The following is a 22,080-nucleotide window of genomic DNA, read 5'->3' on the forward strand; positions in this document are numbered from 1 at the left end:
GCCAGTGCCTGCGCTCGGAGCTCGTCCTCACCGAGGGCTCCAAGGAATGTCTCTGGTAGAGGGGAAAGCTGCAGTGAACCCCAATGCATCGTCTGTCCCTGTTTCTCAGGCAGGACAGACAGATGGGGACTCTGGCAGGCAAAAGGGCTCATCCAGCACAGGATCCGAGGTGGTGAAGGATTAAAAAAAAGAGAACCACACAGGGAAGTACAAATCTGCCACAGCCGGGAAGATGAGCCTTTGATCTCCCCGTGCCTTAAGCCCCCCTGGAAACGGGGACGGCGGGAGCTTTCCTCCCCTCCTCGGGCAGTCTGTCTGTCCAGCAGTGTTTCTTGGGGCCAGGGCCCAGCACAGGGGCTCTGCTCCCTATTGCTGCTGTAGCACAGGCAGAAAATCATGTAAAGGGTGGCAGGGTCACGGCCGTCCCCCTCCCCTCCCTGTTCACACAGCCCACTCAGGCTCAGTTTTGTATTTTTTTTTTGGACAAAATCCCCCATTTGAGTTCTTCCGGGGAGCCAGAGGGAGAAGTCAGCCCCATACACCGTGGCAGCTCCTCCTTGGGTCGGCTGGCACGAGGCATCACCTGCCGCCCGGTTATCAGGGCCCTGCAGACGCTAAGCCCCACTCAGGGCTTCTTTTTGCAAAACCTTAATGGGATTTGAAGAAATGAAAGGCTTTGAATATCTGCAGGTGCCGATCCAGAGCGCGGCTCATCCTGGGTGAAAATGAATGCGGGTCCCCAGGCTGAGAGTGAGTGGAGGGGGCTTGCGCGGGGGCACGCGGGTGTGCTGTCCGAAGCCGAGGGTTTTGGGAAAGGTCACAGCTTTTGGATGGTGAAAGTCCGACGTGAATCCGAGCGGGTCTGGTTGGGAGGGAGGAGCTGCAAAATGCAGGCAGAGCTATGCCAGGAAGCGAGCCTTCCTCGCCTCCTCCTCCTTGCTGTGCTCCCCGTTTCCCCAGCGCTGCCAAAACAGCTCCGTGCCACGCTCGGTTCTGGGTGTGCATCCTTGCAGCACCGTGCTGGCTTACTTTGGGGTGTTCCGACCAACTGGCTCCAGGAGCCAGGACAGGGACAATGGGGACAAAGGAGTTTGTAGTTGTCCCTTTCCAGCTGCATTGCTCTTGCAGGGGGAGAGGCGAGCGTTTTGCAGACTGGAGAAGGAATCACTGGCACAGTCAAGCGTCTGCAGGGGCTGCAACCCAGCTGAGCCCTCCCCATCCCCAATAGCACCATGGGGTGAGCTAGAACCGCGGAGCAGCAGCCTCGTCCCAGTCCTGGGGGCTCTGTGGGGCTCGGGGCTCCCCACGGCAAGTGTCCCCCAGTCCCTTGCCAGCTTGGCAAGGCCACTGCTGGGTGTCTGTGCCCAAAGAGGAGATGAGCAGAGGTGCCCAGCCTGCCCGGGCTGCTGCATCCCTCCCTCCCTCCCTCCCTCCAGGCAGCCTCTTCTCTTCCTCGCTGAATCCCGCTGGGCACAGCTCCCCAAATCCCCGCATCCCGCTGCCCTCTCTGCCACAGCCGTGAGCACCGGCCACGGGTCACGCTCTGGCCAGGAGACCCGTTTTGGCCGCAGGGGAGCCACGGCAGTAGGAAGCAAAGGTCCGGTGATGTTCGTGGGTGCCCGGGAGCTAAAGCCACCCTCCCCAGGGGCAAGTGCTCCCCAGGGGCCACTCAAAGATGGGCCAGTCCTCAGGGAGGATGGGGAGGATGGCAGCTGGGGGGACAGGGCTGCGGGGTAGTGGGGAAGGGCAGGGGGCTGGGCGTGGGGTGGGGGGGTCATGCCATCCAGCTAATTCTCCTCCCGGACAGGCCGGATCTTCATCTCGGTGAACTTGAGGGAGTACTGCCAGCCGGTCCAGGAGGACCACTCGATGCCATCGGCGTAGGAGCTGTGGTGGCCCTTGAGGTACTGCCCGTTGAGGTTGGAGGTGTGGCAGTTGCGGTACCACCAGGCACCGTGGTAGAAAGCTGCGCAGTTGTTCTCCGAGTGGTCGTTGTCCAGGTCCTTGGTAGTGAACTTCATCCCGTTGTGCTTCAAGAAGGAGTCTCCTGCCGCCGGGGGAAAGGAGCCATGATGGGCTCTTCCTGCCCCTCACCCTGCCCTCAGGCCAGCTCCCCGCCCCAGGGGGGTCCCCTGGGCACCCCAATGGGGCTCCTTTAGTGATGTACAGGGCACTTGGGGTCACCCACCCTGCAAACATCCAACCGCAGCCCCTCTCTTGCCTCCAGCTCCCTGTGGCCGCAGGGATGCAGCCAGCACCGCTGCCTGCGCCGGAGGAGACTGCTAACACCCCAGCGAGGCTGTTTGGTGGCTGTGGGCTCCCCCTGCCCCATGGGACCACGGGCATCCCCCCGCCCCGCTGCCCTACCTGCCGTCCCCGAGTAGTCAGCAATGGAGACAGGGTACCCATCCTCCTCGGGGTCGACAGAGAAGAGCCCCACGCCGAAGCTGCCGTAGTGGGCGAAGGCAGTGCCGTTGTCAAAGTCCTCCAGGTCGATGCGGAGCTCGTAGCTGCCCTGCACCGTCAGCACGTGGATCCGCTTCAGCCCTGCGGCAGAGGGAGGGGGTAAGTGCAGGGACCCCGGCAGGGATGGGGTGGCCAGGGGTCCCTGCGGAGGGGGCACAGGGCAGGACAGGGAGCGCTTCCCACCCTCCAGCCCTCACTCTGTTATTGCTGCACGGCCAACGGCATGTGCTCAGCTCATGGGCAAACAGCCCCATCGCTTCCCTGCCCCTGTGTAGCCACCCGGTCCCCTCCCCGCCTGCCCGGGCCGTCACTCCTAGGACGCGAGTGCTGGCCACGGGGGTCTCGGTGTCCCTTCCTTTGCAAAGGAAACCCTGGACCTCCCCGGGGGGACTGGGGGGTCCCAGGCTTTGCCAGCCTGCCCGGGAACAATCACTGCCAGCCCCGCGTACCTAACCAGTGCTCTCCCGTCAGCTTCCCGAAGCCGTCCCGGTAGGCTTCCCAGCCACGGAAAAAGTTCACGGAGCCGTCCTCCCGCCGCTGAAACACCTGGGGAGGGGGACATGTGGGGTGTCAGTCGTGGGGCTGCTTCGAGCCTGCGCACCCCGAGCAGCCCCCTCACTCCCCACCGTGCTGCCCACCCCTCCCCGCCACCACCTTATTAGATGCGGGCGCAAATTAAACCCTTTCAACTCAGTAATTACACGGGGACACCGGCGAGCAGGTCCCCAGGGAAATGCCGGATCATCATCCACCGGCTCCCAGGGATGCGTGAGTCGGTTCAGATAAAACCCTTCACTGGATCCTCTGCCTGGAAACGGGAGCAGAACTCGGGAAACCTGTGGTGTGCTCCTGCGGGAAGGTGGCCGGTGCCCCGGGAGGGGTGGGCACCCCGCACCCGGCTCAAAACAGCCTAGGCTCTGCCGTTGCACGCGGGAGCAGAGGTATGGACAGACAGACAGACGGATAGCATGACTCGAGGTCTGTCCCCGCAGCACGTGCTGCCCAGGTGAGTCCAAGCCATCCTGCAAATGGCGGGATACTTGGTACTGTGTAAAACTAAGCAGCTGATTTCCCCATCCTGGGTCCCCGCTCTCTCCTGGGCAGCCGCCCTGTTATCAGGCACCATTCCTGTGATGGCCTCGTTAGTCTCCCAGAGAAATTAACTGTGGGGCACCGACCGCCCCGACTCCTGCAGAGCCCCCAGATCCTGGCCAGATCCCGGCCAGATCCCTGTGGCTTAGCGCGGCTTTTCTCCTTGGAGCCTTTCCCTTTTCCTCTCCCATCTGCTCATCGGCATGTCGTGCCCTGTGTGTTTCATCCCCTTTTATCTGTAGTTTCAGGTTTCATTTATTGACAATGATCCAGAAAATGCTGCTCCGTGTCCAACCATTTGAACTTAATTAAGCCTCCAGCCCTGGATTAATTGCATTAAACTTGGCTGAGCCAGCCTGCCCAATTGTCACCAAGCACCGCGCTCCCGTGGCCATGGCAGGGGGGACAGGGCGCTTGGTGATTTAGGAACAGCCGCCCCATGTGCCGGCAGCCAAGGGGCCAGAGCACCCTGTCTTCGGGGCTGGGCTGTGCCATCGAGCCCGTTCACCCTGCTTCCAGCATCCCAGGCTCGGCCAACACCGCCGAGCCCCCACGCCAGCCGGGAAGCTGCCATGCTTTGCTCCACCGCAGGGATGCTCCTTCGCAGCATCCCCCCGGCTGCTCCTGCCTGCCTGCTCGTGCATGGTTTCATCCCAGCATGCGGAGGAGACCCAGCTTGTGAGCTTCATGCCAGTTTGCTCTTCACCAGACAGTCATTTCTGGGGCCATGGGTGCCCGGTGCAGGCTCCGGCGCACTCCTCGGCACGGCACAGCTCTGATCCTGCTGTACTTACCTTCTAGAATTAGAGCCTTAATTTTTATCCCTGCGTTGAGCACTTGAGAAGCTGTGGTTAAGCCTGTTTAAAGGGGCTTTCTTCGGGCTTGCTGGGAAAGGGGGATGGCGCGGCTGGACGGGGGCCCGAAGCTGATTTTCCCTGGCCAACGTTGGCTCCCCGTGTAGGGAAGGCGGTGGAAGCAGCACCGATGCTCCCTCTTAATCGGCTTTGACCCACGCTTGTAAATAGGCCAATTGCCTGAGCAGCGCCCAGGGAAGCATGCAGGGCACATCTCCGTTGGCTGAGCCTCGGCACGGCTCGGCAATCACCCTGGGCGCCGGAGGAGCCCTCGGTGCCCCGCTGCCCACCAGGTTCGGCCCCAAGGAGCTCAAAACCAGGTCGGAAGGGCTGGCGGGTGCTGGAGGTCCTGTGTCCTCCTGGGTCTCCTGCTCCATCCTCATCATCTCTCATGCACAGTCTCTCCTCGTGCTTCACTCGTGCACCCACTGTGTGCAGGTGGGGATGTGGGTGCCTCCTCCTCGCCCCCTGCACCGGGATGCTGCAGGCACTAGGATGCTGCATGCACCAGGATGCTGCATGCACCGGTGACCCGCAGGCTCATTGCCACGCTCCCCACCCTGCCTCACTGCTCTCTTCCTCCTCATCAAATATGCATCACCCCCTCTTAAGCAAAAAGGATTTCCTTCCCTTTTTTAAAGGCAAGGCTGAAATATTTATCTCCCCCGCTTTCTGCCTCCCCCGGTCACGCTGAGCTCACAGGGCAGGGACAGGCTCCTGCAAAGGCACCAACCCAGAAAAATGGGTTAAAACCAGAGAAAAGCAGGGGTGCCAGCCTGCGCCTGCCATGGCGTTGGCGGCGAGGGAGGGCTCTGCTCCCTCTCCCCGCAGCTCCCTGATGCCAGCCCCCACCAAACCCCCAGCAGGCTGGAAATCCCACCACAGCCCCAGCCTGGGGAGATGCTTGGCTGTCACTTTTCTGCCACCACAGTGCTCGAGCTCCTGGTCAGGTTTTCGGCAGCCTTGGCACAGACCCCACAGCCCTGGCCCTGTGGCGTTCCTCTGAGCCCCCATCACAGTGGGGAGACCGTCTTCGGGTTCAGCCATGGAGAAGACAGACTCGGAGCATCACAGGAGCCGGTCTCCGGGGAGTGCCAATCGCATGTGATAGCCTGCGAACACCACGGCCGGCAGTGCTGCCCGTCCCAGGGACCCGGCTGCTCCAGCATGTCCCCGCCAGCAGAATTGTCTCGTCCCTGTTCATGGCGACACATAAATCACATCTTTTGGAAACAGCACGCGTTTCCGCAGGCTCATCTCACTCGCTGCCTTCGGCTTACCCCAGCCCATGTGTAAATGCATCAGTGTCTGCTCAACCCCCCCAGCCCGCTCCGGGACCCCTCCGGCGGGTGATGAGCAGGCTGGGCGAAGCCGTCCCCGTGAGCATCCCCAGCACAGCAGGTGCCCACGAAGCTGGAAGCTGTCACTTAACATCACCACAGCCCCCATCCTGCTGGCGCAGCCTTTTCTTCCGCATCCTTTGGCTTTCCCACCACTTCCCAATACGTGCTGTACATGGAAAATGATGCTGAGGGGGACGGAGCCGTCGCGGCACCATTGCTTACAGGGCTGAGATGCTGATCCTGGGGGGCTTTGCCCCGGCTGGGCAGCGATGGAGGCTCAGGGGCACTGGGAGGAGCGTGGGGCGTTTGCAAAGACTTCCCAAGACAAGAGCACATGAAGAGGCAACTTTTTCAGGCCTCCTGGGATGCCGAGCCTCCCCCGCCCTCCGTCATGCCGTTATTACTTTAATAAAGTGCCAGAGGTGAGTGTCAAAGAGGGGAGTCAGGGTCAGGCTGGGCAATTACACGGCTGCAGCCCGGCATTGCCGCAAGGCTCGGGTCAGCCCGGGGGAGTCGCTGCAATTAAAGTCGGCGCTGAGTGCAGGACGTGGATGTTCCCGTTGGTGCCGGAGGGCACTGACCAGGACCCATGCCCCAGCCGGCTGCAAACGTGGCCCTGCTGCTGGGGGGCAGGACCAAGGGGGGGACAAAACAGACTGGGGGTGTGTGCTGGGGGCTCCCTGGCTCTTCCCTCCCACGTTTGTTTGCCTTTGTGTCGCCCTGCCCTGCATGGATGCCGATGCTGGCTGCCCTCTCTGCCAGATTTCTGCTTTTCCACTCTGCAAAACAGGCAGCAAACAGCCCCAGAGCTGCAATCGCTCGCACAGCGCAGGGGACTTCGGCTGCCCCGGGCTGGATGCGGCCGTTGCAGGCAGGAGAAGCGTTGGTCCTGCGAGGGCTGTGCCTTGCTCAGCCTTCCCAACAAAGGGAATGGGGAGCGACCAGGGACCCTGCCTCTGGCAAGGGGACAGGGTGACACTGCAGTTCACGCCGTGGGGATGGGGAGGTGCTGAGCAGCACCCAGTGAGCCACCCCGGCCAGGTTTCTCCCTGACGGGGCATTGGGGTGGCTCTTCCCCCTGCCCTGCTCCCCGTGGTCTCTAAGCCGTCCATGCAGGCTAAGGCTTAGCTCAGCAGCTCCCAAGCTCCCGAGTCAAAATTGATTCAGCTGCTGCCATCACTTCCACCCACCCACCCACATGCAAATAAGCCCAAATGTCAGGAGTAATCGCTCCAGAGGAGGAGGAGGGGAGGGAAATTTCCCAGCCTCTGCACCATGGTGCCCAGCCATGCCATGGCTTACCTGGAGCCCGAGTCTGTGCCCCAAGAACCCCCTGCATCCCCAGCCCCACGGGAGATAGCTGAGACACCCCCTGCACCCCAAGGGACTGGAGGTATGTTTGGGAGCCTCTGCTGCAGAGCAGCCCCAAGAAACGGGAGCCTGGGGTGAGCACCCTTGGCCCTGCTCTGGAAGTGCCCATCTCTGGAACGCCAGGATTCAGAACCTGGTTTGGCTTCTCTGCCCCAGTCGAGGCAGGGCAGAGCCATGGTGCTGCCTGGCTGTGGTGCTGCAGGCAGTACCGTGCCATGTCAGCCCCGCTGCCAGAGCCCACGGTGCTGCCGGGTGTAAAGTTATTTGTTTCGCCCCCTCCCCAGCCCAGCCGGAGCCCTCCCGGCTGCAGCAGCTTTAAATAAGCCTCTGAGTGTCTCACTAATCACCTTGGGCTGCTCTTCAGGCAGCACTCGAGCAGGGCTGGGGCTGGCGGAGGCTGTGCAGACTATGTACGGGGTTTGCAAAGACCCTCCTCACCCTGGAGAGCAAGAGGGGTCCCCCCTTTTCCCTCTGTGAGCCCCACAGGAGCTGGGGTCCCCAGGGCTGCGCTGTGCCTCAATTTCCCCACTGGAGCTGCTGGTACTGACCTGTGCATGACAGGTTGCTCCCGCCCGGGGTGGGCTCTGGGCAGACCGAGGCCGAAGGCTCATCAGCCCCCCAAGGGCAGGGGGGCTAAGCTCCCTCCTGGCACCACTCAAAGCTGCTTAGGGGAATCAGATCGTGGGGATTTGTTTCCTAGAGCGCCCAGCTGGAGGGGTGCTGGCCGGCTCGGCTCACCCAGCGTGTCCTCAGGGGAGAGGCTGCCTGCCCATTCCTCCCAGTGAGCCCCCCGCCACCTCCCTGGGACCCCCTCGCTGCCCTGCCGGCACCTCGAGCGATGCCCTCCTGGGTAGGGGCTGCTCACACCCAAGGGGCCCCTGGGGCAAGGGGGGTCTCCAGGCTTGGGGCTGCCAGCGCTGCATCCCCCCGTTCCCCCTGCTCCCTGCCCCTATTACCATGATTACAGGGCTGTTGCAGCCGCCACGGCAAAGCGAGTTGGACAGGGTGGCCGGGGAGCAAGTGAATCAGCATGGCACTGGAGGCACCCCAGGCACCCCTGCATTAGACAAGGAGAAACGTGCTGGGTTTGGGGCCCATCCTGAGCCCCAGCACCAGCTCACTGGGACCACGAGGACAGGGCAAAGCACAGCCATTCACTCCATGGCGCAACCGCAGCTACGCCGTGCCGCAGCCGAGCACCAGCCCTGCCGAGAAGGACAAACTCCAGCCGCGGCATCCAACTCCCTGCCTGAAGCCACCCTCCAGCTCCAGCCAAGCTCCCCAAGCCCAGGGCAGGGCCGCTGGGCTCCGGCGCAGGGCTCAGGCCGGCAGTGCCGGGCAGCTCTGATGATGCTGCCGGCACGGGTAATGCGGACAAGCATGTTTGCTTGCTTCCCCGCAGAACCGGGCACCCTGTGCGCAGCCAGACCCCATTGGCATTTATCTCCCATCCTGATGACACATCCAAGTGCCAAGAGTGACATCTCCCACCCCCGGCATCCCGGCGTGGGGACAGCCCGTGGCCGGTGGTGGCATCACCCGGTGGCCCCCAGCACGGCGGCAGCTCACCGTCCAGCCGCCCCCGTCGGTCGTCATGTCGCAGTAGACCTGGAATCCGGAGGGATAGTGTGTGGGGAAGATGGAGTAAATCCCATCCTCTTGCTGTCCGCTCGCATAGATGTCAAAGCAGTCTCGGGGCCGGGAGCCTGCAGCGTGGCATTGGGATGGGGTGGGACGAGAGGGAAGCTGGTTAATTAATGATCTAATTTAATGTCTTGCCATTTCTTTCAGGCTCTCAACCTTGCTGCCAGCTCTAGTTGGCGGCTCGGTGCTGCCTTGCTCTTTCCCTTTCTCCGATGCTCAGGGAGAGCAGTGCCCGGGGAGATGCAGCCACCATGGGGACCCCCCCCCCAGCAGCCGGCAGGGACCGACCCCACGTCCCCGTATGATGGCAAGGGCAGGCTGGGACCCAGCTGGGGAGGAGGGAGTCGATGCCTGGAGGCAGCTGCAGGCAGAGTGTGGGCACGTGCTCGCAGCCCCGGGACAGTCTTACTCAGCTTCATCTTAACCAAATGATGATGAATGTGACTGTTTATTCTGAGTCCCATGCAGCGCTGCCGTCTGCACCCGAATGAAGGTGAACGGTTGCTTCTTGCTCTGCTTTTGCCCCAGCTACAGCTGCGTGGGGAACGGGTGGGTCTGCAGGGATGTGAAGTGGCTTTTGTGCTGGCTTTGCAGGATGGTTTGTGGACAAGTGGGGGCTGCACGGTGAGAAACACCCCTTCTAGAACACAACTTGCCATCTCCCTCCTGCTCCAACTCCCCCACCTCCCTGCCAGCCCCCCACTGTATTAAATCCCTTCTCCAGGCTGGTTGTCTCCCTCCCCTCTTCTTAGGCAGAGACCTGCCGAGAGCAGCCCCAGGCGCATCCCTCTCCCTGGGGACCGACGGGGACGCCATCTCACCGTTGGAGCAGCCCCGGGGCCGCGCTCCCCTGGCCGGCACCCGCTGCAGGTCAGCCTTGAGCCGGGGCCGGGCGCCGCCGCGCTCCTTCTGCAGCGTGTCCAGGACGTCGCTGACGGAGCTCACCAGCCGAGCCATGTTGGTCTGGCTCTCTGAGAGGAGCTGTGGGCAGGGGACACGGGGGGGGACAAGGAATTGTGGTTAAATGTGGTTAAACCCCTTCCACGCCCCAGCCCCTTGACCACCCCACCGTGAGGATGCTCTGCCCGCTCCCACTGCTCCCCAAGTGCCTGCGGGCAGCAACGCTCCCTGCCAGGGTACAGGCTGGTGGGGACCAGATGGGGATATAAAAGCCACAGCAGATCCCATACGGCATCTCCGGTGCTTTTTGGCCCAGGGTCAGGGTCCAAATAGCACCTATTGCCACCGGGGCTGAGAAATCCCCAAACTTGGGTGTCTTGGTGCCGCCACCCCGTGGGATAAAGAGCATCTCTGGGCAACGGACAGGATCGCGGAGGCGGCAGGAATAGCCGTGTCCTGAGACAGCCGCCGGCTCTCCACCGTCCCCCGAGGTGACCTGGGCCAGGCAAGTGACATGGGGTGGCCGCAGCAGAGCAGCAGGATGGGGAATGAAGCGAGGCAGCAGGGATCGAGCAGCTCTGGCCGGAGGAAGATGAGCACCAGGAGGGACAGGCATGGAGCCGAGCATCCAGCCATGCCCTAGGTCTTGCTACAATGCCCGGCAGACCTCCAGCGTACCCAGGTAAGCATTTCAACACAGCTCATCGGCTGGGAAATTTTTGGGACTGTAAATAAGCGGGGGCTGATTGCTGCACGAACCACCCTTAGGATGGTCCTGTGCTGTGCTCAGCTCTGCTCGGAGCCCCTAAACTGGACCTGGAGCCAGGAGACCCGCAACGTGGGAGGCTGCACACCCGGCTCGCTGGCACCAGGGTGGTTTGGCAGCAGACGCAGGCGGCTGATGAGCTGGAGCTGAAGTTGTGCTTCCTAACTTGCAATTCCCAAGCACCCGCCTTAAACCTCAGCTCCTTCTGCTGGAGGTCTCCCCTGGACACCGTGGGCAGGGGCTGCAAGCAGCCATGCCCCCAGGGACATGGGGACAGGGGAGGTCTGTCCCCAAGGAGCACCGTGCGGCACTCCCAGCCCCGGCTCACCTGGATGAGCCTGCCCTGCTCTCCCTGCAGGGCGCTGAGCTCCTGCCCCATGGCGCTGTGCCCCTTCTTGAGGCCATCGCAGTCGGCGCGCAGCTGCATGGCATGCGTCAGCAGCTTGGCCACCTCGTCCGCCACTGTGACCAGCAGGGCCTTCTGCTGGCTCTTGGTGGCCTTGGCCTCGGCGTCATGGTCGGTGATGGCACGCAGCAGGGAGGTCTGCAGCCCCTCCAGGCGCCCGAAGGTGCCCGCCGCGTCGGGGCAGTTGGGGTCGATGAAGATGTTGATGCGGGAGCTGTCGGCTTTCTCGATGGTGACCAGCGCGTTGGCTTCTTCGGGGTTGGTGCTGATGACCGGGGGTGACTCGGTGACGGGTGTGTGGTAGTGGTTCATGAAGAGGATGGCCCCCGTGACCGTCACCGCCAGGAGGACGGCCACCGAGAGCAGGACGGTGCACAGGATGTACCCGCAGCTCATCCTCTGCAGACAGAGAAGCAGACACCGTCGGGACCCATCCAGACGGACCCATCCCGCTCCCCTTCATCCCAGAGGTGGGTTCAAACCCTTTACGGGCTTTGGGGGGTCCAGCAACGAGGGACGCGATATTGGACGTGGGGGTGGGGCAGAGGAGGGGACGCGGGGACCCCGGGGAGCCCTGTGGTTCTCTCAGGGACGCGGAGGCCACGGGCGAGCGCTCAGCGAGCAAAGCAGCTAAACCCGCCTGGGAGCCAGAGGTATGAAATAATAAAGAGAGCGAAAGCACGGCAGCCGCCTGCTCCCGCTGGCATGTTTTATTTAAGGCGGTGATACTCAGCTGGAGCAGCCCCAGCTCCCTGGGAGGTGCGTGCGGGGCTCCCTGCTGCCCTGGGCACAAGTACGGGGAGAAAAAGGGACAACACCGCTGTGTCCCCCAGAGCCGGGACCGTGGGGAAAGCAAGGAGGCGAGGGAAGGCAGGGGCTGTCCCCAGCAGCAAGGGCAGGCTGTGGGTCGATGCTGGGGCCACATCGCCCTGAGCATCACGGGGACCTGCTCTGCATGGGGCATCTCCCAGCTGCGGGGGGGGGGGGGGGGCATGTGTCCCCATCTCCCTTGCGCCCTTACTGCCCACCGCAGGGGAGCAGAGCTGCTCCCAAAGCCCTCGGACCCGTCCCAGAGCCTCCTGGCGAGGGGGAGTCGCTGTGGGAAAGGTCTCTGACCCCCCCGAGCCCCTCCGGCAGCTCCACTGCTGCAGGGACCCATCGGCTCGGCCCATGGGAGCTGCTCCGTGCACACCAAGAGCCTTTTCTCCTTGCAAAGCGTGAAGTGCCGACACCGTCAGCGCAGAGGGAGTGAGCTGCCACCCGGTCTCATCAGCCCCCCGTCCCCCCACCACCTTCCCTTCTCATTACACCTGCAGGACAGAGGCTGTGATTTTCCCCTGACCCCGGCCACGGCTGTCACAAGGAATTGCAGGGCTGCCAGAAAACTGCAGATTCGGAGAGACAAAGACTACTTTCCCCAGAAATGAGGGGAAAATTGCTGCATCTGCAAAGATTTCCCAGGCCCTGTCCCCTCCTGTGCACATCTATCTGGAGTGACACCTTCCTTCAAGCACCCTTCATTTCATACACGCTCCTGCAACCATTTGCATTAAGGTGACCCCGGCTGCGGCGGGGCTGGTCGGCCAGGGTCCGGGGGGCCGCGGGTGCCCCACCAGCCCCAGGAGATGCTCCGGGTTTCTCCCCCGGCCCGTGGAGTGAGGCTGGAGACGCAAATGGCTCTGGGCTGAATGGGAAGCCACCCTGCGGGGACCTCCGTAATGCGGCAGCCCCAGGCTCAGCCCCTGGGTGTGCATTAAAAGGAGATGTCAAAGGCAATAAGGGGAGCTTTCGGCAAGCAGAGGGTCGAGGAGTTTGCCCTGTGTTTGTAGACACGGAGCCCCAGCTTGGAGGCATGAGGGGCACCCGTGAGCAGCAGGACGGTGGCAGACAGAGGTGGGAGATGCCCATCGCTGACACTCTCACGTGGACACTCGGGATCTGGGCTTGACCCGACCCCTCGGCACCCTGCGAGTGCAGAAGTGACAGAAGGGATGGCTGCTGACCAGAGGCCAATGTCGACTGGTTTGGTATCCGCGGGGTGAGCAGGGACCGTGTCCCCGCGGCTGTCCCGCCTATCGCAGCACCTTCGGCTCCATGGCTCTATGCCCTCCCATCCCGCACGCTGCTGCTCCCCACCACGCTGACATCCCCAGCTCAAAACGTGCCTGCCGGGACACGCAGATGGGCTGTGACGGCTGAGGGACCCGTCTGAGCATTAAGGGTTTCAGGAGCAGAGCCGTGCACAGCCGATGCTCCGTTTCCCGCAGCCACACAAATGCCAACCTTGCTTTAACACACCAAAATCCTGCAGCTCTGCCCGGGAGCTGCATCCAGCCGTTTCCCAGCCTTCGAGCCCCAGCATCACTGCCCTCCCACCAGTACCGGGAACTGGGGCAGGAACCGGGGGCCGATCCCCTTCGCAAGTGACCCCCTCTGCTTGCGACCGCAAGATCCCAAGCGGTGGCAGCTTTACGAGTCCCACGGCATTTTGCTGGCAGGTTGTGTTACCTGGCAACCTGCAGTGGGGAGAGGAGGGAAGCACTCAGCCAGCGGCACCAGCAACGCTCCAAACTGGGGTGTGGGTCCCCCCAAACCCCCCTGGCACAGCAGCACTGCAACTGCGTGCCCAACTCCCAGCATGGGACCCTGCAGACGCCTCTGCCACACGCTCCTGCCCCACCATGGCCACCGCACTCATGACTCCAGGGGTTTCTGCTGTCCTTTGCATGGCCTCGGGCTCCCGGATCTTCTTGCCAAGGCTTTCAGGCAGCTGTAGGACATCCCCCTGCCCCAGTTATTGATGTCCCCCTGGGAACATCCATCGGGCTGGAGGTCCCCATGTCTCCAAATCACTCCTTCCTAAGGAGAGCAGAAGCTGTGAGGCTGGGAGGTGCTCAGGACAAGCAGAGCTTCACTTGCAAACCTGCTCTGGAGCTGGGGCTGGAGCTCGGGAGGGAGCCCCAGGCAGGAACCGAGGCACTGTTGCCTTCCCGGTGCAAAGCTGAGCTGCTCTCCATGCTGTGCGCTGGCTCAGGCAGTATCTCTATGCTTGGCCACCGTGCGGGGTCCTCGGTGCCCCAGCCACGCCGTGTGAGCAGCCTGCGGGCTGCCTTGCACCCTGGGGCTGTGGGCACCCACATCGCCCATCATCCCCCCACCAAGCGTCCCCCAGCCTCCTCAGCCAGACAGCCAGGCGAGCGGCTGTGCTGGGCGTAGGAGACAGCAGCTCCGGCACACGCAGCCTGCGGAGAGGGAAGGAGATGAGCCGGCTTGTCCCCGGGGCAGCCGGAGCAGAGCCGGAGGTGGGTTGGCCCCCGGGGAGCACGGACAGAGAGCGGTGGTGGGAGACGCTGAGCTCTGCCGTGGGAGATGCTCTTCGAGGAGGAGGTGCCCTTTGCTCCTACGAAAGCCGCAGCTCTTTGCCGGCTCGCCAGGCAAGCTCTGCGCTGTGGGATGGTGGGCAGCGATTGCAGGCAGCCCTGGGTGCTCTCCCACTGAGCTGTGTCCTCAGCCAGGTACGAACCAGGACCCTGGTTGTGCTTCTGAGGCAGGTGGACACTGTGGTTTGCATTGCCCAGGCTCAGCTGCTGGGGCAAACTTTAGTCTAGATACCCTCACCTTACTGCCGGGGTCCACCCAGCCTTGAAGGAGCCTCAGGGCAGCAGGGGTCCATCCCCTGCCCCCCCAAGCCATGGCTCACTCCAGAGCTGCTCGAGCAGCTCATTTTGCATCCCAGCCGCTCGCCCTGCGCTGCCCCTGTCCCTCTCCACCCTCCCTGCCTGTCCAGCTCTGCTGCTGCTCAGCTTTGTGCAGGGCTGCAGCCCCCATCCCTGCTCGCCCTGGGGCAAGGGCTGTACCCCAGCTGCCCCCCCCTGCACCCTGCTGCTCCCCATGCCCTCCCGGAGCCTAACGCCACACTTTGCTCGCTCCCTGCAGGCACAGAGGGAGGTGAACTGAATCCCGCTCCCATTACCTGCTCTCATCTGTCATCCAAAGCCTGCCTGCTACCGCTCCTACAGCACGGCGTGCTTTGCAGCTCCGGGAGGGGAGAGGAGAGGAGAGGTCTGGCAAGCGCACCGGAGCCGGCTCCATAGGTGAGCATGCAGGCAGGCTGGGATGGGTTCCCACTGGAGCTGACGGGAGCTGGGAGCCCAGCGCTGGCTGCACAGCACGCTCCGTGCCTCCTTTGCAACCCCTTGCACGAACCACTGGCTCCGGGCTGTGTTGTCCAGCCCCATATGGGTGGTGGGACTGGACCCATCCTGCCCAGCTCATCCTTGGGGCTATAGCGGGACATAAAGCTGCCCGGATAGCGGCAGCCCGGCTCCAGCCGGACGGCACCGCTCGGACCCCTGCGTGGAGGGGCTGCGTGCCAGGGAGGCAGCTCTGCCGGGAAGGGGAGAAGAGAGCGAGGTTCCTCTCTCAGGGGGGTCCAGGGCCTCCTGTGCCTCTCGGGGTGGGCAGCCCCTCTCCACCGAGGCGAGGGAGCCGTTCAGCATGGATGGGCTGACTGGGGAGAAGGCGTCTCAGAGAAGGGTGTGCAGAAGGGAGAAGTCAGGGAGAAGTCCCTTTCCTGCATCGCTGCGGGTGGAAGGGGGACAGGGAAGTGGCAGACCTGGGGGCAAGTGGGTCTCATGGCCGGAGCTGGTCGCTCCCCCTCATCCTTGCCCAGCACCGGGGTGCAGAAGAAGGGCAGGCGCTGCCAGCTCTTAGCTCCTTCCCTTGACTCACAGGCTCCGTCGGAGACTCACTGTCCCCCAGCTCTTCCCAGGCATGCTTGCCCATACGTCGCGCTCCTTCCCTTCCCGCCCTGCCTGCACCCAGAGCGCAGGCAGGGCAGCCGCGTGCCCCGGCCGTGCAGCCGTGCCTGCGCTTCCCTACCTGCTCCCTCGCACTGGGCGGCCGGAGGCCGGGCAGCTGGCCGCTACCTGCACGCTGGGCTGGAGGAGCTGGCACACGTGCAGCGGGTTGTGCAAACAGGCTCCGGCACGTGCCGGATCCCCCGCGCGTCGCCGCAGGCTTTGCCACCGCTTCGCCGTACCCCGCCACAACGCCGGCCTCACCCCCAAAAACCAAGGGGGCTCCTGGAGGTTAAGAGAGGGCCAGGCAGTCGGGAGTCCCCGAAACCAAGAGGGATGACTCTGGCTGCAGCAGAGAAGCCGAGATGCCAAATCCCTTTTACAGGGTTATTTAAGCAGTTTCAAACGTGCAGCGGTTCAGCAGAGGCGTGTGTGGCAGCCCCGGAGCGTCGCCCGCTGCCTGGCCGAGGGGCAGCCCCGGTGCTGGAGGCTGAGGGCAAACTGGCCGCAAATAAATGAACTCAATAATTCGGGGGGGGGAGGGCGGGGTTGAGGGGAGGCAGCCCGGGGGCTCCGCACGGCGGGGGCCGCTCACCCCGCCGGGCTGCACCGGGAGAAAAGCTCGCTGGAGGGAGCGGGGGGGGGGGGGGATGGCTTCGGTGGGACCCCCGGGGTGGCCCCTGCCCCGTTGCCCCCCCCGTTGCCCCCCGCCGCCCCCCGCCCCGTACCTGCGATTTCTCCTGCTGCCCGTCCTCAAGTTGCGAGGCTCCTCCCATGGTTTTCCAGCGCTCGTTCCCCATCGCGCCGCCAACTTCCAGCCCAAGTGCCCAGACCCCCCCCCAGACCCCCTCCCCGGCAGCGCAGCCCCCGGCCCGCCCGCGCTGCCCGGCTGGCCGCGGCGGGAGAACGGGTGGCGGCGGCGGCGGCGGCGGCGGCGGCGGCGGCGGCGGCGGAGGAGGGAGGGAGGAAGAGGAGGGAGGGAGGACACGGGCACGGACATGGGGGTGGATCTTCCCTCCCCGCCCGCCCCGCTCCCCCGGGGCTCCCCCGGCCCCGCTCCGGGGACACCGCCCGGCGATGCCCCGGGGACTCTCCCCGGCCCCCCCAGCACTGCCCTGCACCCCCCTGGCCGCCCCAGCGGCTCCGGAGTGATTCCAGATCCCGGTCCCCTCCTCCTGCCCGGGGCTCCGCAGCTGCCCAGATGTGGCAGCACAGCTGGAGGAGCGGCAGCAGGTAAGGCAGGGGTCGGTGCCAGCGGGTCCAGGGATGTTACAGGGCACCGGGGAGCAGGTGGGGGGGGCGGGTGCCCCGGGGACCTGCTCACCCCCTTTCCAAAGCTACGGTCCCCAGTTCAGCACCCCATGCTGATGGGGCTCAGTCCCACCAGTGGGCAGGGATGGGCAGGGTACTGGGCAGAGAGAGGGGGGGCATTGGCATCGCCCCCCTCCCCAAACCTTTGTGCCCAAGGGTACTCAAAGTGCTGGGGGCCTCTTAGCAAAACCCGGTGCATGGCGGAAAGCTGGTGCTGGCTGAGGGGAGGCAGTGGCCGGGCCCCCGAGCACATGGGGTCACACCGATGCCCACTGGAGCATCACTTGCCCAAACCCCAGCGTTCGCAGCCCAAAGCAGCGGTGCTGGCCCTGTGTGCCACCAGCTCCCGCGCAGGAGTCCCTCCCTGGCCCGATTTACCACCACCTCTCCAGGCGTGGATGTGGTTTTCTTTATCGTACCTTTGCGGCACCTTCCTTAAATCTTTTATTTGCCGCTTGTCTGACCTGTGAGCAGGAGTGTTGCTAAGAGGTTCGGAGGAGCATCATGAGAGCAGTGATGGCTCAGCCCTGCATTAATCCGGCTGGGGGGAGGCTGGATTCTCTCTCGATGCCGAGAAGCCCCTGGGAAACCTCCTGGGGGGGCCCTGCAGCCCCTCGGCACACTCCCCCTCCTGCGGCGTGGGGCTATCCCCCGGGCAGGCAGCACAACGGGGCTGGGGGTTGCTCTGAACCCCCCTGGGTCTCTGTTCCCGGAGCTCAGCCCCAGTCAGGACCCCCCAGCAGCTCCCGTGCAGCTTTGCTGGGGTGGGGGCTGCCTCCCTGCGGCGGCAGACAGGGCGCAGGGGCGGTAGGTTGTGCGTGCTGGGGGCCAGGGGTCCAAGCAGCTTCTCTCCAGGACACACACTCCATTTGGGAAAGAGCTGGGTGCGTGCCGGGCCGGCAAACAGTGCCAAAGGGCTCTCTGGGGCGGGGAGGGAAGCACAGCCATCGGCTGGAGCAGTTGGTACCTGTGGGGAGTGCAGGGGGTGTGTGGTGGTGGTGGGGTGAGGGGGGGTGTGTGTGTGGGTGTGGGTGTGGGGGGGTTGTATGCCAGTCAGGTGCAAATCCTGCCTTTGGCTGCGGCAATGTTGTGTGGATTTACCAGGAGACGCTCATGGCCAGCAGCCCAGCTCCTTCCCCACGGACGGTTTTCAAGGACTTCCCTTTGCAGCTGAGACCGTCCAACTCGTTCCACCGGTGGAGTGTTTGGCATGCCCGCACCAGCCAGCCTCAGCCCCGGCACCGCTCAGCCGTTCTGGAAGCAGGAGGCCGCGGGTGCCCGGGAGGATGTTTTAGCTGAACTCCAAACAATAAAAACTTATCATTAAAAAGAAATGTATCTTGGCTTCATGTGGCCTGGCAGCGCGGGGAGGAGTGATTCAGTGGCTTGTCAGCCCTGGGTGTTAGGCACGCCGAGCTGCACAACTGGACACTCTCCAAGTCCAGCAACTCATTTTCTGCAGATGGAGCTGGGACCATGCAGCGGGCTGACGTTTAATTTGCAATCCAACATACCTTGACATAACCCACAGCCGAATCACGGAGGCTGGCGCGGGGTGGGATGCTTGGCAGCCCGCCGGGCAGGGGTGTGGGGCTGGGATGCCCCCGCTGCACCCTGACACTGGGGTGCCTGCGAGGGTGCGGGTGCAGGGTCCGGCTCGGCGGGTCCCAGTGCCGTTCCTGGTGGCCAGGCTGGTGCGTGGCTCTCTGAGCCGTGGCAATGCGGCATTGAGTGGGACGGAGGGTGCCTGCCTGGCGGAGGGGGCTGTGTTTCTGGGAGCCCGAGCGATGCTCAGGGTGAGCCCTGCCCATGCATGCTGCTCGGCGGGCCAGGGGCCGGCGGGGATGCTGGCCTGGCTCATCACTGACTCACGCCGAGCCGTGTCACCTCGTGTTACCCATCATGGGGTCTGGCTGTAGTTGCGGCGCTGGGGAGCCGGGAAGGGGCGTCCCCGGCCGGCTGAGTCCCATGGCTCCAGCCCTACCACCCCCAGTGGCCCCACAGCCCTGGATCCAGCCCCATGGGCTGTGCCGGGAGGGATCGGGTGCTCAGGGTGCAGCCGTGCACCCAAGGACTTGGGCACACACCATGGCCGGGCACCGCTGGGCATGGGCCCCCGTGGGGGCTGACAGTGGCTTGGCTGGGTGGGGAGGGGGTTTCTGCCAGCAGCCCAGCCCAGAGCGATAGGCAGATGGAGGGGATGATTCATGTCTCAGGCTGTGGCCCGAGGGCAAAAACGGGAGAGAGGTTTGATTTGAGGATGCCAGCAGGCCGCTGCGGCAGCAGCAGCGGGTCCTGCCGGGAGCTGCGGCTCCTGGCGGCATTTCCCCTCCCTGAGCCGGCTCTGCCCACGCTGCTTGGGGGTCCCGGCTTGGCCTGGGGGCAGAAAACGACTGAAGCAACATGGGATGAGACCCATGCACTAAAATGAGTCTTTTAAAAAAAATTTCAGACACTATCTTCAATTTTGTGGTCCAAGACAGTGAGCAGCAGTGGCGATGGGCAAGGGCTGGGCTCAGGTCGGCTCCATGCCCCCCGTGGGCATGGGACCCTCTGGGGAGCAGGACAGCATGAGACAGGGCTCAGCGGCACTTTACTCCCCTCGTGTTCAGCCAGCACTTGGTCTGCATCCCCAGGATATCACGGGTCCGGAGCTGGCGAGGGGACCCATGTCCCACAGGTCCAATCCTGCAGGTTTCCAGACCCTGGCAAGGGGCTGTGCAGGGCAGAACCGCTCCGTTATTTACTGTCTGAGATGCGGAGCGGTGCTGGGGATAGGGGAAAGGCTGACGGAGCGGGGACCGACCCCTCCCGGAGGAACAGCGTGCGCTTTTCTTGGCAGGGTGCCACCGGAGGCAGAGAGCCGTCGCTGCGCACACACGGCATCAGACATCATCATCATATTAATAATGAAAGGGCAGCTCCTTCAAAGCTCTTCGCCCCTGCGACGGCGAGAGCGCAGAATGCAGAGGAGACGCGTGAGCCTCATCCCAAGCAGCCGTGGGGAGAGCCCTGCGCTGCCCAGCCGGCCGGTCTTCTGCCGGGCCGCTGACCAGGGGTGACAAAAACATGCCAGGTCCCCCCCCGGTCACTCTCCCTGCTGTGAGTTTGGCTGCCGGGGGGTCCCTGCGTGGGAGTGGGGCAGCCTGCAGTGTCCCCCAGCTCCTGTCCCCCTCGCCGCCCTGTGCAGGCTCCCCCGGCCCCCCATCCGGTGGGGAAAAGCCATTTCGGCTGCCGGGGAAAGAGCCTCTCTTGCAAGGGGAGAGCGCTCTGTCCATCATTTAGTGACACCACTCACTGTGCCAGGGCCTTTTCTTTGCACTGGAGGAATCAATAGCTCAGACAATGAGACAAACCGCCTGCAAAGAGGTCTTGGGCTTCAGCCATAAGTGTGTCCCTGGCAGCAGCTCCTGGGGCATCTCTTCTGCTCCATCCCTGTGCAAGACCTTTGGCTTTCCAAAAAACCTTCTTTAACACCCACCTTTTGTCCAGAGCATCCCCAAACCTGGTCGCTCTTTGTAAGGGTCTCAGCAGGACCAGACCAGGGGCTGAGCATGTCTTCACCTCTCTTCTCTCTGCCAAACCCCCTCCTCCACCTTTCACCCCGCTTGGGTGGCCGGAGCCAGGAGGGTTTTGCTGCGGATGCCCCGATCCGAGGAGGAAGGAGTCAAACCCCCTGTGCCGGGTGGAGGTGGAGCACCTCATGCCCACCCTGCGCCCACCCTGCGCCCACCCCATGCCCATGAACTCTCGCTGGCACCGCACGTGTTTCGGAGGGTCCCACCCCACAGCAGTGCCCCCCCCCCAGCCCTTCCTGCCCAGCCCTTTCTCAGGCTTTTTTTTCTCCTTCCAAACACAACAAAACCCCCAAATCCTCCACAACTGAGAAACCTCTTTTTGTTCCTCTTTTCCCTTTGCTTTCTGCCGCGGCAGAGTATCGATTGGAGCTGATGCGCTGTAATCCGCTGTTTCTGTGAAAAGTTGGCATCCTGGAGTCCCTGGAGGGGCCGGATCCTGCCCCCGCGTGGCTCTTGCTCTTCTGCCGGGCTCGGGGCGCAGCGGGAAGGCTGCGTCCCCCCCATCCCATCCTATGCCATCCCACCCCACCCCTGCAAAGCCGAGGGCTAAATGCTTGGTGGGGGGGATGGTGCTGGGTGGGAAAAGGTGCTGGTTTGGAGCAGAGCCAGGTCGGATCCTGCTGGGATGGATGTTCAGAGTGCCGGACATCCAAGGGAGCCCTCCAGCCTCTCCAGCAGGGTAGGGGATGGTGGCACAGGGGGACATCGGAGCTGATGAGAGGGGCTGGCTGCAGGGCTCGGCGGGGGGCTCTACAGAGAGGAGCGATTCAGCTTCCCAGCGGCCAAGGAGGGCTGTGGAGAGCAGGGGCTGGCCCCGGCCTGAAAGGGGCTCAATATGGGGTGCACGGCCACCTCTGTGGGGCAGGATCCCAGCCAGAGACCCCCACTGACCCACACTCTGCGCCTGCAGCCCCCCCTGCACCCCCTCGCCCCACTCCACCACGCTGCCGCTCCATCTATACCCAATGATGGCAAATGGGCCGGAGCTCTGGAAAGTGGGGGGGGGACGGGGACACAGAAACCAGCCAAAAGACGTCCAAAAAACACAGGCAAGATTTTAATTTGAAACATTTTCCCGCATGAAGAGCAGCAGCCCGGGCCATCTGGAGGAGCATATGCAGGTAAGCGGGAGGCAGCAGTGCCTCCCCCAGCTCCCTCGCTATCAGCAGCCCCCCAAAAGGGCTTTCAGCTGGTAAAAACTAACCCCGGCGGGCAGCCGGGCACCCCGATCCCAGCCGGCAGCCTCAGGGAGCCCCGGCTTTTCCTCCCAAGCTACCAAGACCTCTCTGTTTAATTGTTATATTTGCAGGAAAAGTGATTATGAATCCCAATGCAAACTGCAATAGCGGCCAAGTTTATTGCAAGAGATTAATTCAGCGGTTTAATTGAAACTGCAGGAGCAGGACGAGAAAGCATCGGTCCAGGGCTGGGAGGAGGAGGGTCAGCCCTGCTCAGCCGTACCCACATCCACCCCTAACCCCCCGGCAATAAATGAAACCTAGATTAGCAGATTTACTCGTCAGAGGACTCCTCCATTGGCTGAGCATCAC

At 63.5% G+C, this 22,080-nt stretch overlaps 1 protein-coding gene across 1 annotated transcript; it reads right to left on the reverse strand.

Moving 5' to 3' along the window:
* Positions 1 to 1,787: 1,787 nt before the first annotated feature.
* On the reverse strand, positions 1,788 to 16,441 carry FIBCD1 (fibrinogen C domain containing 1). Its single transcript, XM_050908029.1, has 7 exons — positions 16,370 to 16,441; positions 10,765 to 11,241; positions 9,592 to 9,751; positions 8,696 to 8,832; positions 2,916 to 3,012; positions 2,368 to 2,547; positions 1,788 to 2,047 (listed from the first exon to the last, which is right to left on the reverse strand). Exons 1-7 carry the CDS (start codon positions 16,439 to 16,441, stop codon positions 1,788 to 1,790), a joined length of 1,383 nt encoding a protein of 460 aa, XP_050763986.1.
* Positions 16,442 to 22,080: the final 5,639 nt, after the last annotated feature.

This window comes from Gymnogyps californianus, chromosome 18, assembly GCF_018139145.2.
Source record: "Gymnogyps californianus isolate 813 chromosome 18, ASM1813914v2, whole genome shotgun sequence".
Classification (NCBI taxonomy): Eukaryota; Metazoa; Chordata; class Aves; order Accipitriformes; family Cathartidae; genus Gymnogyps; species Gymnogyps californianus.

Bases quoted from the DNA above. Each gene is read 5' to 3' on its own strand.
- FIBCD1 (XM_050908029.1), bottom strand. From the start codon at position 16,441: ATGGGGAACGAGCGCTGGAAAACCATGGGAGGAGCCTCGCAACTTGAG. The intron at 11,242-16,369 runs GTACGGGGCGGG...CTCTGTCTGCAG, and splicing joins GGCAGCAGGAGAAATCGCAG to AGGATGAGCTGCGGGTACAT. The intron at 9,752-10,764 runs GTGAGCCGGGGC...CCCTGCCCACAG, and splicing joins AGCAGGGCAGGCTCATCCAG to CTCCTCTCAGAGAGCCAGAC.